General features: G+C 44.4%; 1 protein-coding gene across 3 annotated transcripts in view; it reads right to left on the bottom strand.

The window, feature by feature from the left end:
* MTCL3 (MTCL family member 3) overlaps window positions 1-16,922 on the bottom strand; it is a 132,596-nt gene that overhangs the window by 25,577 nt on the left and 90,097 nt on the right. For 2 of the 3 annotated variants that reach the window (XM_077289413.1, XM_077289412.1), the window contains exon 7: window positions 1,505-1,640. In XM_077289413.1, the coding sequence (XP_077145528.1) occupies window positions 1,624-1,640 (17 nt within the window). In that variant the 3' untranslated portion in view covers window positions 1,505-1,623. Of the gene's footprint in view, window positions 1-432; window positions 1,025-1,504; window positions 1,641-16,922 lie in introns of those variants that run through there. The other variant, XM_077289415.1, reaches the window with a different exon arrangement.

Raw genomic sequence — 16,922 nt, forward strand, 5'->3', positions numbered from 1 at the left:
TGTACGCTATTTTAGAATTTAATCAAATGTACCATATTGTACACCTCATATGTAAACCATGTATAGAACTATGCCAGCCTTCTCACTCATGCAACCCTGTGAGATATATTGTATATATTAGTGACTTTTCTGTGGTTTCGTTCTCATTACAGAAAATACTGTTGTCTGTAGCAATAAAAGATGATCTATTTTACTATGCAAAAGGCATCTGTGGTGACATTTATAAAATAATCTACAGAAATGGAGCGCGTCAAAGTACTAGAACTTTCAGCAACAAACTAGGAAATATCTCAGATTAGGAAAATTATACTCAAATTATTATTATAAGCAGTCATTTTATAAACACTTTAAGTTTGTATTTTTATGACCCCCAACATTGCCATATAGCAATCATCCCTCCATAACAATTCACAAATAAAACACAGAATTTACTTTTAAATCCGTAACTTCCTTCAAAAGTCCTTCCTTCTCTTTCATCCACACTTCCCGTTCCTTTATGTGGCTCCTCCTGAGTTTGTCACATTTCTTCTTTAACTGCAGATTCTGCTCCTGAAGTCCCAATGTATCATCTTGGCCACCACTATTCAGGTGGGCTTTAGTGTTGATGGACCTGTTCTGGAAAGCGCTGCGACTTCTGTCCCTATCTTTTACCTTACTGCTGCTCCCAGACAAATGACAAGTCCCATACCTGCCCTGGTGTCTCTGGCTGTTACATAACTCTGGAGTGTTCTCATTTTCATTCCACATAGCTTGATCAGTCACAACAGATGGGAAATCTTCTCATTCCCTCCCTCTTGATGCCGCATAGTTTCTCTTTAGGTGTAAATATCCATATCATTAGCTGGAGTCATAATTTCCTTCTAGATCACGGGTCTTTGGCATCTTCTACGCGTCTTCTTCAAGGTCACCAGGACACTGCCTTCATACTTCTACTAATAAACATCCTTACTTTAGTCGCTATCCTTGTCATGCATCCAAGTTTCTTTTTTTCCTATTGAAGGTCCTACACTATAGCTAATGCCTGCAAGCTGGAAAAAGAGGGTCAGGACATATGAGCCGAGTACAGCTTCTGAATCTAAACTTCTTCTGACGTAAAGCAGGGCTGGTATTTTTAACAAGTTCTCTTTGTGGTATGGCATTCTGTGTAAATATATACATGTATATACATGGAAGATCATAAAAAATACTACAGGTGAAACCATCTTTCTAAATAAGGAACGTGCTGGCTAAAAAACTCTCATGCTGTCATTTCACTCAACAGCTGTTGAAGGAAACCTACATAGAAGGAATGTCGTGATTACCTCCGAGTGACATATGACTTACATTACGACTTGTCAATATTATCTTGTTAATAAATCACTGGCCAGAAAAGTAGATGAACAGCTGAGGTGTCTGAAGATCCCGTCTGTCTTCCAAGGCAGAGTCACATTTCAGCAAAGCACTTCGGCACTCGGATTGTTACTGAGGTTTAGGAAGAATTTTGACAACATCTGTAAGAACTTACCTTCTGCGGATAAGGGATTATCCGGTGAACGTAGCTGACTGAACGCGGTACCACTGGCAGCTGGATGCAGGCTTACTGTGAGGACAGGATCTAGCGGAATGGATTGCGCTACAGAGTCTCTATGAAGCTCTTCCAACTACAACGACAAGGATCAAGGCAGTCACTTCAGCTGGGATGTGCAGAGCAAACCGTTTAAAAGAAAAAAAATCCCACAACATTTGAAAGTAAACTAATCCAGATTAAAATGACCCAGGCAGATGAGTCTCCAGTGACGTAGACCTGGGAGTGGACCATTTTTAAGCCTTCACATCCAGCCCCCATTCTGTAACTTTAGATCTGCTGGTATTCTGTGTAAACAACTTCAAGTCCAAGACATTTTTAGACTTTATAGTGTAGCTCGGAAATTAATGAGACTAAAATCGAAGCAATGTGGAGTCACACGAACGCTGTGATCTGCCAGTTCTGTCCCAAATTAAAGAGGACAAGGGATTAATGTCATAATGGACAGAAATAAAAGCAAATGGGAAATAAAGATGTAATTAATAATCTACGCTTACTAAGGATAACTGTAATGCAATGAAAGCTGCTGGCAGAGTTCAGGATACTCTACAGTTTAAAGATGATGACTTTTTGAACGCAGTTTTATGGGTAAATTAATTTATTAGTCATACCCATACTCAGGAGCTCACCCACTAAGATGCTTACACCTACCCACTCCAATGGTATCAATTAAAGGCTACCTCCACTTTCACAAATCGATTGCAGTGCACAATGACCATTTTTCTAAATTAATCTATCTGTGATTTTTGCCAATAACCTGTAGTACGGACCACCCATAGTCTACACTGAACAACATCTTGCTTGTCCCTCGTAACTATCATAGTTAATGCAAGAGAGAGCGCTGAAAAATCCTATGACACTCGCTTCCGCACTAAAGACGGTAGTCTAGACAGGTCTGCCAGGAGCTTTACTCCAGAATAGAAAAGTGTCGGCTGTTTCAATTCAAACTGCCAGACCCTAAGCCCTAATGTGTATAGGGGCTTCCTTAGATCACTAGTCGGGGAAGAACTGGGAGGCCCCCATACATATCAATCTAGTCAATATCGGCCCCTTCAGATCAGTCTTCAGTCTACAACTTGACCACCCCAATGAGAATGCTTTAATGTGAGAACATTTTCAAGGCTTACTGTATTTTTATACCAAATTCTAACCAACTTATTGCACTAGTTCTCTTATACCCCTTCTAAGACACACGCCAATGTATACTGATTATATGTATCTTTATCACTGTTATTATCATGTTTTTCGTTGCGATGTTCCTAACTGTAGCAAAACAATAATGTTTTTACAAAAACTTTGCATCATAGCACTAGAAGTTGCATGTGTCCATATCTCTAGAATAATGCCTCATTGACACATCCATGTGTCACAGTCTGAATACACACCAGGATGCACGGACTGTCTGCGGGTCTCCTGAACTCAACTTGACAGCAGATTAGGCATAAACAAGACTGTTAATTCCAGGGCAGGAGGCCCGCAGATAGTTCGGGCCAGAATTCAGACTGTGACACGCATGTGTGTGAATGCGGTATAATGCAATCTCTCTTACTCAATAGGGAAGGCCTTTGTGGGTTGGAGAATAAGACTTTCACACCTGCTCTGGCCCTTTCTGAATCTGACAAGTGCATTACTTGCAATGTATCAAGTATAAATAACTGTATAAGCCTCTGCAAAAACAAGTGTTCGGAAAAGACCACATTTATATTTAGGACAGTCCGAACCACAAGACGCTGAAGTATAAAATTTCTTCTGCACTGTAGGGGGCGCAAACTACTACTACTTTGTCACTTCCAAGATTCATCTTGAACCACCCGCCCTTTACATTGTATGTATATCGCAGTACATTATGGGACTAAAGAATAGAAGACCGCTAAATGTCTCTCATATTAACATAGCGGCACAGCCTATTCATGACTTCAACAAGTCTATGTGAGTGATAGTGACCACTGCCAGGTACGGACTGGGGCTGAAATTCAGCCCTGGTATTTTGAAATCACACAGGCCCATGTTGTCCCCGTCCCCATGAACCAGATGGGATATATTACTAATATTACCCTGGATGGAGGAAAGGAAGATTTTCTACAAGACTATTTCTAATGATACCTGTGGCCTGCTGAGGTAAGTGACAGAGTCAGCAACTTTGTGCTCCATCACAACTGTTAACAGTATAGGTATCTTGAGAACATCGATTCTGTTAACAAAGTAGCAGACAAGGCAGCCCACAGCCAGACAGGCCCTTCTGGCATTTGCCAGAATTGCCAGATGGCCAGTCCGGCCCTGACCACTGCTCTCATGTATACAGGGAGTGTTCAAAGTTGCACAGGATCCCTATTCTCATAAATGGTGGGTAACCCATTGGTCCGATCCCCAGTAATCCTACATTTATCATCTATCCTGTGGATTAGTATTTCATGTTGTTGATGGGATATCTTTAAAACTTTTAGTGCAATTAATCTGTATTCCAAAGTGTAGCAGATTTTATTTTTTCTCTATAACAGTGCTGCTTGAACCAAGGGCCAGTCTCGTCAATGAGGCAACCACAATTCTTGCAGTTCCAGAGGGAATTTTTACAGAAGTGATCAAAAACCACACTTTCTATGGATGCACATTATATAGTTGTTATATTGAGTTCAAGAGATGAAATACAGGATAAAGGGGTTTTTCAAGATTCAAATACATTTCTGCGGTCACGATATATTGCTGAATTCTGACATTGTGCAATTAGCACAGTTAGGATTCTGTTCTTTTGACTGCTCGAACGATCATCAAAGGAGCGTCAGAATGCGATTTGCATGGCTACAGTCATGTGCCAACCAGAAACTTTTCTATTGAGAGACGTGGACGAGGAGCTAGTCAGCATGTAACCGCCAGTACGCAAATTGCATGCTTATGGTCACGTGACTGCCTGCTTCTAACAGCTAGCATAGCTCTATCTGAGCAGGGAATTTTGGCAACCTGCAATGCTAGGCAAAAGTTTCCCTGGGATGGAAAAACTGTCATGCCTGAAATGTAAACTAAACTAGAAAAATACAGCTATAAAGGAGATGTAACCCCTATAAAGATTATATTAGCAGTATACATGTTAGGTGCCGAGTTCCCACCTCTGCACAAGGGGAATCTCAAACCATCTCCGCTGCGGTCTCCCATTCTTCTCCAGCCGCAGTGGAGTCTGCTCAGCAGAGACGTTGGTCCTAGCGTCTAGCTCAGGCTGATACTAAACGACTGGCTACTACTGCCCTTCAAGGCTCTGTCCTTGTAGCCAGCAATGTTCAGCAGCGAGCAGGTCTTTCTGGGACTAAGTCCTGCTTTTCCCTTACTGAGCATGCCCACGGGACGACCTCCCATTGGAGGTCGGGGGTCACATGCTCAGGTCCTGTTGCGGCTTCTATTTGTCCATCTGGAAGGTCTTGTAGCACTGCCGCTATAAAAGGTTCGCATGGCCACTCGGCCATGCGCTAGTGTACTCTTGAAATCGTGTGTGTGTTGATGAGTGAAAGTCGTTCATTAATCATCCCCTCCCTTGTGTATGACTGCTCGCGTAAGGTGGATGTCTGCTATCTAGCGCCCGGCTGAGCCATCAGCAATAAACACGAAACAGCGTCTAATTGCTGTGACCGCCAGTGCGGCGCCGTGCGCTATTAGAGCGCTTTCCTATCCCAAGTCTGGGTGGTTAGTGGCGTCCGCCAGTGCGGCACTGCATGCACTCTTGTGCATTTAAGTTATTTTTGCAGTTGCTCTGACACCCCAGTTGCGGTGCCGAGCGCAAGTGGTCTAGACAAACTCTAATCCTGTGTCTTGGGATTGAGTTCTGAGACTCCTTGCTTGCGCTCTTGGTGCGGTACCGCGGCCCTGTGACGCAACAGGGTTTGCTTCCTTCACACAGGGTGAAGTTAACCCGTGTGTGTATCCACATTGTACCGCCATATAGTCTGTCATTACCTAGCAGCAGGTTCCATCTCTGCACGGTGGACTACGGGCTGTGAACGCACCTTACACTATCTTTCTAATTATTTGGTGCGTTCCGCTAGCCCTAACAATACATTTTCATGCTGTAGTTTGAAAATGCTTTATATTCCATATGCAAATGACTGGGCTTTGGTGCACCCTTGGTGTGGCCAAGAGTTTGGTCTACAGTTATGTCCACCCCAATTTGTATACTGGGCAGTTCCCTGACTCTGATTGACAGCTAGCGCTGCTTGAACCCTACACATCCATACTGACTATAAGGGAGTCAGCAGCAGTCACACAGTACGGGGTTGGTACCCCATTTCATCATTGCCTCTTGATGACAGCTCCCGCTCAGTACACTGATATACCTAGAGGCCTAGTGAGCAGAGAGGATCGGATATGTACTCCTGATGTTTTCACTGCATCACAGAATAGGTCAGTATCAGCGCTAACATTGGCCTATTTTCTGCATGCAGTGAAGACAGGAGGAGAATATATCCGATCCTCTCTGGAGCTGCACGGTATGCTTCTGGGTGTAGAAAGAGGCAGCCACTGACAGAAAGCAATGCTGGAAGAAAGACTCGCCCTCGTACTGTGTGTACGCCGCTTACTCCTTTATAACCAATGTGCACGCTGTTGTGAATTCTGCTCTTGGGTTCCCTCCGGTGGTTGTTGGTAGTAATGCAGTTGTCCCTGCGTTGCAATCCTGGGCAGGTGTTCCTGCTGATTGCAGCTCTGACTGGGATATTTAGGTGTGCAGGATTCAATAGCCCTTGCCAGTTGTCCATTGTTCTTGGAGGTTTTGCATCTCTGTCTGGTTCCTCCTGCCCTGCTGCCAAATCAGCAAAGATAAGTGTCTGGTTTTGTTTCTGCAGCACACATGCTGTGTGCTTTACAATTCAGTACTATTCAATGTTTTTTCTTGTCCAGCTTAGACTGTGTTTGGATATTTCAGTCAAGTTGGATTCTCAGGAGATGCAGATATACATTCCATGTCTTTAGTAAGATGTGGAATTTTTGTATCATCTGCTGTGGATATTTTTAGGGTTTTAATACTGACCGCTTAGTATTCTGTCCTATCCTTTTCTATTTAGCTAGCGTGGCCTCTTTTGCTAAATCCTGATTTCTGCCTGCGTGTCTCTTTCCTCTAATACTCACAGTCAATATTTGTGGGGGGCTGCCTATCCTTTGGGGTCCTGCTCTGAGGCAAGATAGAATTCCCATTTCCATCTATAGGGGTATTTAGTCCTCCGGCTGTGTCGAGGTGTCTAGGATGTGTTAGGTACACCCCACGGCTACTTCTAGTTGCGGTGACAGTTTAGGGTTTGCGGTCAGTACAGGTTCCACCTACTCCTGAGAAAGTCTCATGCGGCTCCAAGGTCACCGGATCATAACAGCACGCACAGCGATTAGGTCTCAGACACTGCCCACTCTGGCCAATCGAGCAATGCCAATCAGAGTCAGGGAACTCAGTAAGCAAATTGAGGGGTGCCTAACGGTTCACCAAGCACTTGGCTACGACAAGGATGCACCAAAGCATTCATATGGAACATAAAGCCTTTTCAAACTAATTATAACAATGAAATATATCTTGCTACTATTATTTTTATAAGGGCTAAGTTCCCTGTATAACTATTTTTTAGGTTTATTGTCAGACTCTCTTTAACCCCTTCCCGACCTATGACGCATACGCTGCGTCATGAAAGTCGGTACCAATCCGACCTGTGATACAGCGCATGCGTCACGGAGGGATCGTGTCCCTGCAGGTCGTTTGAAAGGATTAACTCCATTTTCACCTGAACTGAAGGGGCAGGGGGAGTGGTGCTTCAGCCCATGGGGGATGGCTTCACCCCCCCCCCCCGTGGCTACGATCACTCTGATTGGCTGTTGAAAGTGAAACAGCCAATCAGAGCGATTTGTAATATTTCACCTATGCTGCAATATCATCGGCCATGGCTGGAAACCCTGATCTGCCCCCGCAACCGCCACCGATCTCCTCCCCAGTCCTCCGTCCTGTGCTCCGCTCCCCTCCGTCCTCCTGTCCACTCCCCCCGTCCTCCTGTCTGCTCCCACTGTGCTCCGATCCCATCGCCCGTGCTCCGATCCCCCCCGTGCTCCGATTCCCCCCCTCATACTTCTCGAGCCTCCCGGTGTCCGTCTTCTACATGGGCGCCGCCACCTTCCAAAATGGCGGGCGCATGTGCAGTGCGCCTGACGAATCTGCTGGCCGGCAGATTCATTCCAGGTACATTTTGATCACTGTGATAAAACCTATCACAGTGATCAAAGTAAAAAAAGTAAATGAACCCCCCCTTTATCACCCCCATTGGTAGGGACAATAATAAAAAAAAGAAATTATATTTACTTTTATTTTTCCATAAGGGATAGGGTTAGAACTAGGGTTAGGGTTAGAACTAGGGTTAGAATTAGGGTTAGAATCAGGCTATGTTGTTGTGAATTTGGTTTCTGGGCTCCCCCGGTGGTTTCTGGTGGTACTGCACTTGTGTGCTTCATCTCCTCTGTTCACCTGTTTTCCATCTGGATGTGGGAGTTTTCTATTTAGCCTTGCTCCTCAGTCATTTCTATGCCGGCCAACAATGTTACCAGAAGCCTTTCTGTTGCATGTTCCTGCTCCTAGACAACTATCAGCTAAGTTGGACTTGTTGTCCTAAGTTTGTTTTGCATTTTTGTTCCAGTTCTCTGTGATTGAATATTTCTGAGGCTGGAAGCTCTTGTGAGCTGAAATTGCCACTCTGGTGTCATGAGTTGATATTAGAGTCTTAAAGTAATTTCAGGATGGTATTTTGAAAGGGTTTTCAGCTGACCGTGAAGTTCCCTTTTCTGTCTTCCTACTATCTAGTAAGCGGACCTCAATTTGCTAAACCTATCTTCATACTTCGTATGTCAATTTCCTCTAAAATCACCGCCAATATATGTGGGGGCTACTGTCTGCCTTTTGGGGAAAATTTCTCTAGAGGTAAGCCAGGTCTGTATTTTCCTCTGCTAGGGTCAGTCAGTTCTCCGGCTGGCGCTGGGCGTCTAGGGATAAAACGTAGGTACGCTACCCGGCCACTGTTAGTTGTGCGGTAGGTTTAGCTCATGGTCAGCTCGAGTTCCCATCTTCAAAGAGCTAGTCCTTTTGTATGCTTTATTACGTTCTCTTGCCATTGAGAACCATGACAGTTTGGCCGGCCAAGAGTTAAAATAATTGGCAGAAGAAAGGAGAGAAAAGAAGTCTGCAGAGATTTTTTTTTTTTTTTTTCCTGAGTTTGCTCATTAGTTGATTCACTAGCATCTCTGCTTACTGCAGCCTTCGTCTCTCTCTCCTTCTAATCCTTGAATGGTTCTGATTTCACCTGATTAATATGGATCCTCAGAGTTTAGCTACGGGTTTGAATAATCTTGCTATGAAGGTTCAAAGCTTACAGGATTTCGTTATTCATGCTCCTACATCTGAACCTAGAATTCCTTTACCTGAATTTTTCTCCGGGGATAGATCTCGCTTCCAGAATTTCAAACATAATTGTAAATTATTTTTGTCTCTGAGATCTCGCTCCGCTGGAGATCCTGCACAGCAGGTCAGGATTGTAATTTCCTTGCTCCGGGGCGACCCTCAGGATTGGGCATTTGCTTTGGCACCAGGGGATCCTGCGTTGCTCAGTGTGGATGCGTTTTTTCTGGCTTTGGGGTTGCTTTATGAGGAACCTCATTTAGAAATTCAGGCTGAAAAAGCCTTAATGGCCCTGTCTCAAGGGCAAGATGAGGCTGAAATATACTGCCAAAAATTTCGTAAGTGGTCTGTGCTTACTCAGTGGAATGAGTGCGCCCTGGCGGCGAAATTCAGAGAGGGTCTCTCTGATGCCATTAAAGATGTTATGGTGGGGTTCCCTGTGCCTACAGGTCTGAATGAGTCCATGACAATGGCTATTCAGATTGATCGGCGTTTGCGGGAGCGCAAACCTGTGCACCATTTGGCGGTGTCTACTGAGAAGACGCCAGAGATTATGCAATGTGATAGAATTCTGTCCAGAAGCGAACGACAGAATTTTAGGCGAAAAAATGGGTTATGCTTCTATTGTGGTGATTCAACTCATGTTATATCAGCATGCTCTAAACGTACTAAGAAGGTTGATAAGTCTGTTTCAATTGGCACTTTACAGTCTAAGTTTATTCTATCTGTGACCCTGATTTGCTCTTTATCGTCTATTACCGCGGACGCCTATGTCGACTCTGGCGCCGCTTTGAGTCTTATGGATTGGTCCTTTGCCAAACGCTGTGGGTTTGATTTAGAGCCTCTGGAAGTTCCTATACCTCTGAAGGGTATTGACTCCACGCCATTGGCTAGTAACAAACCACAATACTGGACACAAGTAACTATGCGTATTAATCCGGATCACCAGGAGATTATTCGCTTCCTTGTGTTGTATAATCTACATGATGTGTTGGTGCTTGGATTGCCATGGCTGCAATCTCATAACCCAGTCCTCGACTGGAAAGCAATGTCTGTGTTAAGCTGGGGATGTCAGGGGACTCATGGGGACGTACCTTTGGTTTCCATTTCGTCATCTATTCCCTCTGAGATTCCGGAATTTTTATCTGATTATCGTGACGTTTTTGAGGAGCCTAAACTTGGTTCACTACCTCCGCACAGAGATTGCGATTGTACTATAGATCTGATTCCGGGCAGTAAGTTTCCAAACGGTCGTTTATTTAATCTATCTGTGCCTGAACATGCTGCTATGCGGGAATATATTAAGGAGTCATTGGAAAAGGGACATATTCGTCCTTCGTCATCTCCCTTAGGAGCCGGTTTTTTCTTTGTAGCTAAAAAAGATGGCTCTTTGAGGCCGTGTATTGATTATCGGCTTTTGAATAAAATCACGGTTAAATATCAGTATCCTTTGCCACTGCTTACTGATTTGTTTGCTCGAATAAAGGGGGCCAAGTGGTTCTCTAAGATTGATCTTCGTGGGGCGTATAATTTGGTGCGAATTAAGCAGGGGGATGAGTGGAAAACCGCATTTAATACGCCTGAGGGCCATTTTGAGTACTTAGTAATGCCTTTTGGTCTTTCAAATGCCCCTTCAGTCTTTCAGTCCTTTATGCATGACATTTTCCGTGATTATTTGGATAAATTTTTGATTGTGTATCTTGATGATATTTTGATTTTTTCGGATGACTGGGACTCTCATGTCCAACAGGTCAGGAGGGTTTTTCAGGTTTTGCGCTCTAATTCCTTGTGTGTAAAGGGTTCTAAGTGCGTTTTTGGGGTTCAAAAGATTTCGTTTTTGGGGTAAATTTTTTCCCCCTCTTCTATTGAGATGGACCCTGTCAAGGTTCAGGCTATTTGTGATTGGACGCAACCCTCTTAAGAGTCTTCAGAAGTTTTTGGGCTTTGCTAATTTTTATCGTCGATTTATAACTGGATTTTCTGATGTTGCTAAACCGTTGACTGATTTGACTAAGAAGGGTGCTGATGTTGCTGATTGGTCCCCTGCTGCTGTGGAGGCCTTTCGGGAGCTTAAGCGCCGCTTTTCTTCCGCCCCTGTATTGCGTCAGCCTGATGTTACTCTTCCTTTTCAGGTTGAGGTTGACGCTTCAGAAATCGGAGCTGGGGCGGTTTTGTCGCAGAAAAGTTCCGACTGCTCCGTGATGAGACCTTGTGCGTTCTTTTCTCGTAAATTTTCGCCCGCTGAGCGAAATTATGATATTGGTAATCGGGAGCTCTTGGCTATGAAGTGGGCTTTTGAGGAGTGGCGTCATTGGCTTGAGGGGGCTAGACATCAGGTGGTGGTATTGACCGACCACAAGAATTTGATTTATCTTGAGTCTGCCAGGCGCCTGAATCCTAGACAGGCGCGCTGGTCGTTATTTTTCTCTCGGTTTAATTTTGTGGTTTCTTACCTACCAGGTTCTAAAAATGTGAAGGCGGATGCCCTTTCTAGGAGTTTTGAGCCTGATTCCCCTGGTAATTCTGAACCTACAGGTATCCTTAAGGATGGAGTGATATTATCTGCTGTTTCCCCAGACTTGCGACGGGTCTTGCAGGAGTTTCAGGCGAATAGACCTGATCGTTGCCCGCCTGGTAGAATGTTTGTTCCTGATGATTGGACCAGTAGAGTCATCTCGGAGGTCCATTCTTCTGCGTTAGCAGGTCATCCTGGAATCTTTGGTACCAGGGATTTGGTGGCTAGGTCCTTCTGGTGGCCTTCCCTGTCGCGAGATGTGCGAGGTTTTGTGCAGTCTTGTGATGTTTGTGCTCGGGCCAAGCCTTGTTGTTCTCGGGCTAGTGGATTGTTGTTATCCTTGCCTATTCCGAAGAGGCCTTGGACTCACATCTCCATGGATTTTATTTCTGATCTCCCTGTTTCTCAGAAGATGTCTGTCATCTGGGTGGTGTGTGACCGTTTCTCTAAGATGGTCCATTTGGTTCCCTTGCCCAAATTGCCTTCCTCATCCGAGCTGGTTCCTCTGTTTTTTCAAAATGTGGTGCGCTTGCATGGTATTCCGGAGAATATCGTTTCTGACAGGGGAACCCAATTCGTGTCTAGATTTTGGCGAGCGTTCTGTGCTAGGATGGGCATTGATTTGTCTTTTTCGTCTGCTTTCCATCCTCAGACTAATGGCCAGACCGAGCGAACTAATCAGACCTTGGAGACTTATTTGAGGTGTTTTGTGTCTGCGGATCAGGATGATTGGGTTGCCTTTTTGCCCTTGGCGGAGTTTGCCCTCAATAATCGGGCTAGTTCTGCCACCTTGGTTTCTCCTTTCTTCTGTAATTCGGGGTTTCATCCTCGTTTCTCTTCCGGTCAGGTGGAGTCTTCGGATTGTCCTGGAGTGGATGCTGTGGTGGAGAGGTTGCATCAGATTTGGGGGCATGTGGTGGACAATTTGAAGTTGTCCCAGGAGAAGACTCAGCATTTTGCCAACCGCCGTCGTCGTGTTGGTCCTCGTCTTTGTGTTGGGGACTTGGTGTGGTTATCTTCTCGTTTTGTCCCTATGAAGGTTTCTTCTCCTAAGTTTAAGCCTCGGTTCATCGGCCCGTACAAGATATTGGAGATTCTTAACCCTGTGTCCTTTCGTTTGGACCTCCCTGCATCTTTTTCTATTCATAATGTCTTCCATCGGTCATTGTTGCGCAGGTATGAGGTACCGGTTGTGCCTTCCGTGGAGCCTCCTGCTCCGGTGTTGGTTGAGGGTGAGTTGGAGTACGTTGTCGATAAGATCTTGGACTCCCGTGTTTCCAGACGGAGACTTCAGTATCTGGTCAAGTGGAAGGGCTACGGTCAGGAGGATAACTCTTGGGTGACAGCCTCTGATGTTCATGCCTCCGATTTGGTCCGTGCCTTTCATAGGGCTCATCCTGATCGCCCTGGTGGTTCTGGTGAGGGTTCGGTGCCCCCTCCTTGAGGGGGGGGTACTGTTGTGAATTTGGTTTCTGGGCTCCCCCGGTGGTTTCTGGTGGTACTGCACTTGTGTGCTTCATCTCCTCTGTTCACCTGTTTTCCATCTGGATGTGGGAGTTTTCTATTTAGCCTTGCTCCTCAGTCATTTCTATGCCGGCCAACAATGTTACCAGAAGCCTTTCTGTTGCATGTTCCTGCTCCTAGACAACTATCAGCTAAGTTGGACTTGTTGTCCTAAGTTTGTTTTGCATTTTTGTTCCAGTTCTCTGTGATTGAATATTTCTGAGGCTGGAAGCTCTTGTGAGCTGAAATTGCCACTCTGGTGTCATGAGTTGATATTAGAGTCTTAAAGTAATTTCAGGATGGTATTTTGAAAGGGTTTTCAGCTGACCGTGAAGTTCCCTTTTCTGTCTTCCTACTATCTAGTAAGCGGACCTCAATTTGCTAAACCTATCTTCATACTTCGTATGTCAATTTCCTCTAAAATCACCGCCAATATATGTGGGGGCTACTGTCTGCCTTTTGGGGAAAATTTCTCTAGAGGTAAGCCAGGTCTGTATTTTCCTCTGCTAGGGTCAGTCAGTTCTCCGGCTGGCGCTGGGCGTCTAGGGATAAAACGTAGGTACGCTACCCGGCCACTGTTAGTTGTGCGGTAGGTTTAGCTCATGGTCAGCTCGAGTTCCCATCTTCCAAGAGCTAGTCCTTTTGTATGCTTTATTACGTTCTCTTGCCATTGAGAACCATGACACTATGTGCACACGGTGCGGATTCGGCTGCTGATCTGCAGCAGATTGGTCGCTGTGGATTCGTAGCAGTTTTCCATCAGGTTTACAATACCATGTAAACCTATGGAAAACCAAATCCGCTGTGCCCATGGTGTGGAAAATATCGCGCGGAAACACTGCGTTGTATTTTCCGCAACATGTCAATTCTTTGTGCGGATTCCGCAGCGTTTTACACCTGTTTCTCAATAGGAGTCTGCAGGTGAAATCCGAACAAAAAACACTGGAAATCCGCGGTAAATCCACAGGTAAAAGCAGTGCCTTTTACCTGCGGATTTTTCAAAAATGCTGCGGAAAAATCTCACACGAATCCGCATCGTGGGCACATAGAGTTAGGGTTGGAATTAGGGCTAGGGTTGGAAATAGGGTTAAGATTAGGCTTGTGGTTAAAGTTATGGTTAGGGTTGTGTTGGGGTTAGGGTTGTGGCTAGGGTTGGGATTAGGGTTAGGGTTGGGATTAGGGTTGGGATTAGGGGTGTGTTGGGGTTAGGGTTGTGGTTAGAGGTGTGTTGGGGTTAGGGTTGTGATTAAGGTTATGGCTAGAGTTGGGATTAGGGTTAGGGGTGTGTTGGGGTTAGTGTTGGAGTTAGAATTGAGGGGTTTCCACTGTTTAGGCACATCAGGGGTCTCCAAACGCAACATGGCGCCACCATTAATTCCAGCCAATTTTGCGTTCAAAAAGTCAAATGGTGCTCCCTCCCTTCTGAGCCCAGACGTGTACCCAAACAGTGGTTTACCCCCACATATGGGGTACCAGCATACTCAGGACAAACTGGCCAACTATTGGGGTCCAATTTCTCCTGTTACCCTTGCGAAAATAAAAAAAATTCTTGCTAAAACATAATTTTTGAGGAAATAAAAATGATTTTTTATTTTCACGGCTCTGCGTTGTAAACTTCTGTGAAGCACTTGGGGGTTCAAAGTGCTCACCACAAATCTAGATAAGTTCCTTGGGGGTCTAGTTTCCAAAATTGGGTCACTTGTGGGGGGTTTCTACTGTTTAGGCACATCAGGGGCTCGGCAAACGCAACATGACACCCGCAGACCATTCCATCAAAGTCTGCATTTCAAATCGTCACTACTTCCCTTCAGAGCCCCGACGTGTGCCCAAACAACCCCCACATATGGGCTATCAGTGTACTCAGGACAAACTGGGCAACAAATATTGGGGTCCACTTCTCCTGTTACCCTTGTGAAAATAAAAAATTGCTTACTAAAACATAATTTTTGAGGAAAGAAAAATGATTTTTTATTTTCACGGCTCTGCGATGTAAACTTCTGTGAAGCACTTGGCAGTTCAAAGTGCTCACCACACATCTAGATAAGTTCCTTGGGGGGTTTAGTTTCCAAAATGGGGTCACTTGTGGGGGGTTTCTACTGTTTAGGCACATCAAGGGCTCTGCAAACGCAACGTGACGCCCGGAGACCATTCCATCAAACTCTGCATTTCAAAATGTTACTACTTCCCTTACGAGCCCCGACGTGTGCCCAAACAGTGGTTTACCCCCACATATGGGGTATCAGCATACTCAGGACAAACTGGACAACAGCTTTTGGTGTCCAATTTCTCCTGTTACTCTTGTGAAAATAAAAAATTGCGGGCTAAAAAATAATTTTTGAGGAAAGAAAAATGATTTTTTATTTTCACGGCTCTGCGTTATAAACTTCTGTGAAGCACTTGGGGTTTTAAAGTGGTCACCGCACATTTAGATTAGTTCCATGGGAGGTCTAGTTTCCAAAATGGGGTCACATCTGGGGGAGCTCCAATGTTTAGGCACACAGGGGCTCTCCAAACGCAACATGGTGTCCGCTAACGATTGGAGCAAATTTTTCATTCAAAAAGTCAAATGGGGCTCCTTCCCTTCTGAGCCCTGCTGTGTGCCCAAACAGTGGTTTATCCCCACATGTGAGGTATCAGTGTACTCAGGAGAAATTTCCCAATACATTTTAGGATCCATTTTATCCTGTTGCCCATGTGGAAATGAACAAATTGAGGCTAAAAGAAATTTTTAGTGAAAAAAAAGGACTTTTTAATTTTTACCGATCAATTTGTGAAGCACCTGGGGGTTCAAAGTGCTCACTATGCATCTACATAAGTTCCTTGGGGGGTCTAGTTTCTAAAATGGGGTCACTTGTGGGGGAACTCCAATCTTTAGGTACACAGGGGCTCTTCAAACGTGACATGGTGTCCGCTAACGATTGGAGCTAATTTTTGATTCAAAAGTCAAATGGCGCTCTTTCCCTTTCGAGCCTTGTCGTGTGCACAAAGAGTGGTTTGTGACCACATATGAGGTATCGGTGTACTCAGGAGAAATTGCCCAACACATTTTAGGATCCATTTTATCCTGTTGCCCATGTGAAAATGAAAAAATTGAGGCTAAAATAAATTTTTTGTGAAAAAAAAGTACTTTTTAATTTTTACGGATCAATTTGTGAAGCACCTGGGGGTTCAAAGTGCTCACTATGCATCTAGATAAGCTCCTTGGGGGGTCTAGTTTCCAAAATGGGGTCACTTGTGGGGGTGCTCCAATGTTTAGGTACACAGGGGCTCTCCAAACGCGACATGGTGTCCGCTAAACATTGGAGCTAATTTTTCATTGAAAAAGTTAAATGGCGCTCCTTCCCTTCCGAGCCCTGTCGTGCGCCCAAACAGTGGTTCCCCCCCCACATATGGGGTATCCGCGTACTCAGGACAAATTGTACAATAACTTTTGGGGTCCAGTTTCTCTTTTTACCCTTGGGAAAATTAAAAAAATTGTTGCTAAAAGATCATTTTTTGTGACTAAAAAGTTAAATGTTCATTTTTTCATTCAATGTTGCTTCTGCTGCTGTGAAGCACCTGAAGAGTTAATAAACTTGAATGTGGTTTTGAGCACCTTGAGGGGTGCAGTTTTTAGAATGGTGTCACTTTTGGGTATTTTCAGCCATATAGACCCCTCAAAGTGACTTCAAATGTGAGGTGGTCCCTAAAAAAATGGTTTTGTAAATTTCGTTGTAAAAATGAGAAATCGCTGGTCAAATTTTAACCCTTATAACTTCCTAGCAAAAAAAAAATTTGTTTCCAAAATTGTGCTGATGTAAAGTAGACATGTGGGTAATGTTATTTATTAACAATTTTGTGTCACATAACTCTCTCGTTTAACAGAATAAAAATTAAAAATTTGAAAATTGCGAAATTTTCAAAATTGTAGCCAAATTTCCATTTTTTTCACAAATAAATGC

This window comes from Ranitomeya variabilis, chromosome 2, assembly GCF_051348905.1.
Source record: "Ranitomeya variabilis isolate aRanVar5 chromosome 2, aRanVar5.hap1, whole genome shotgun sequence".
Lineage (NCBI taxonomy): Eukaryota > Metazoa > Chordata > Amphibia > Anura > Dendrobatidae > Ranitomeya > Ranitomeya variabilis.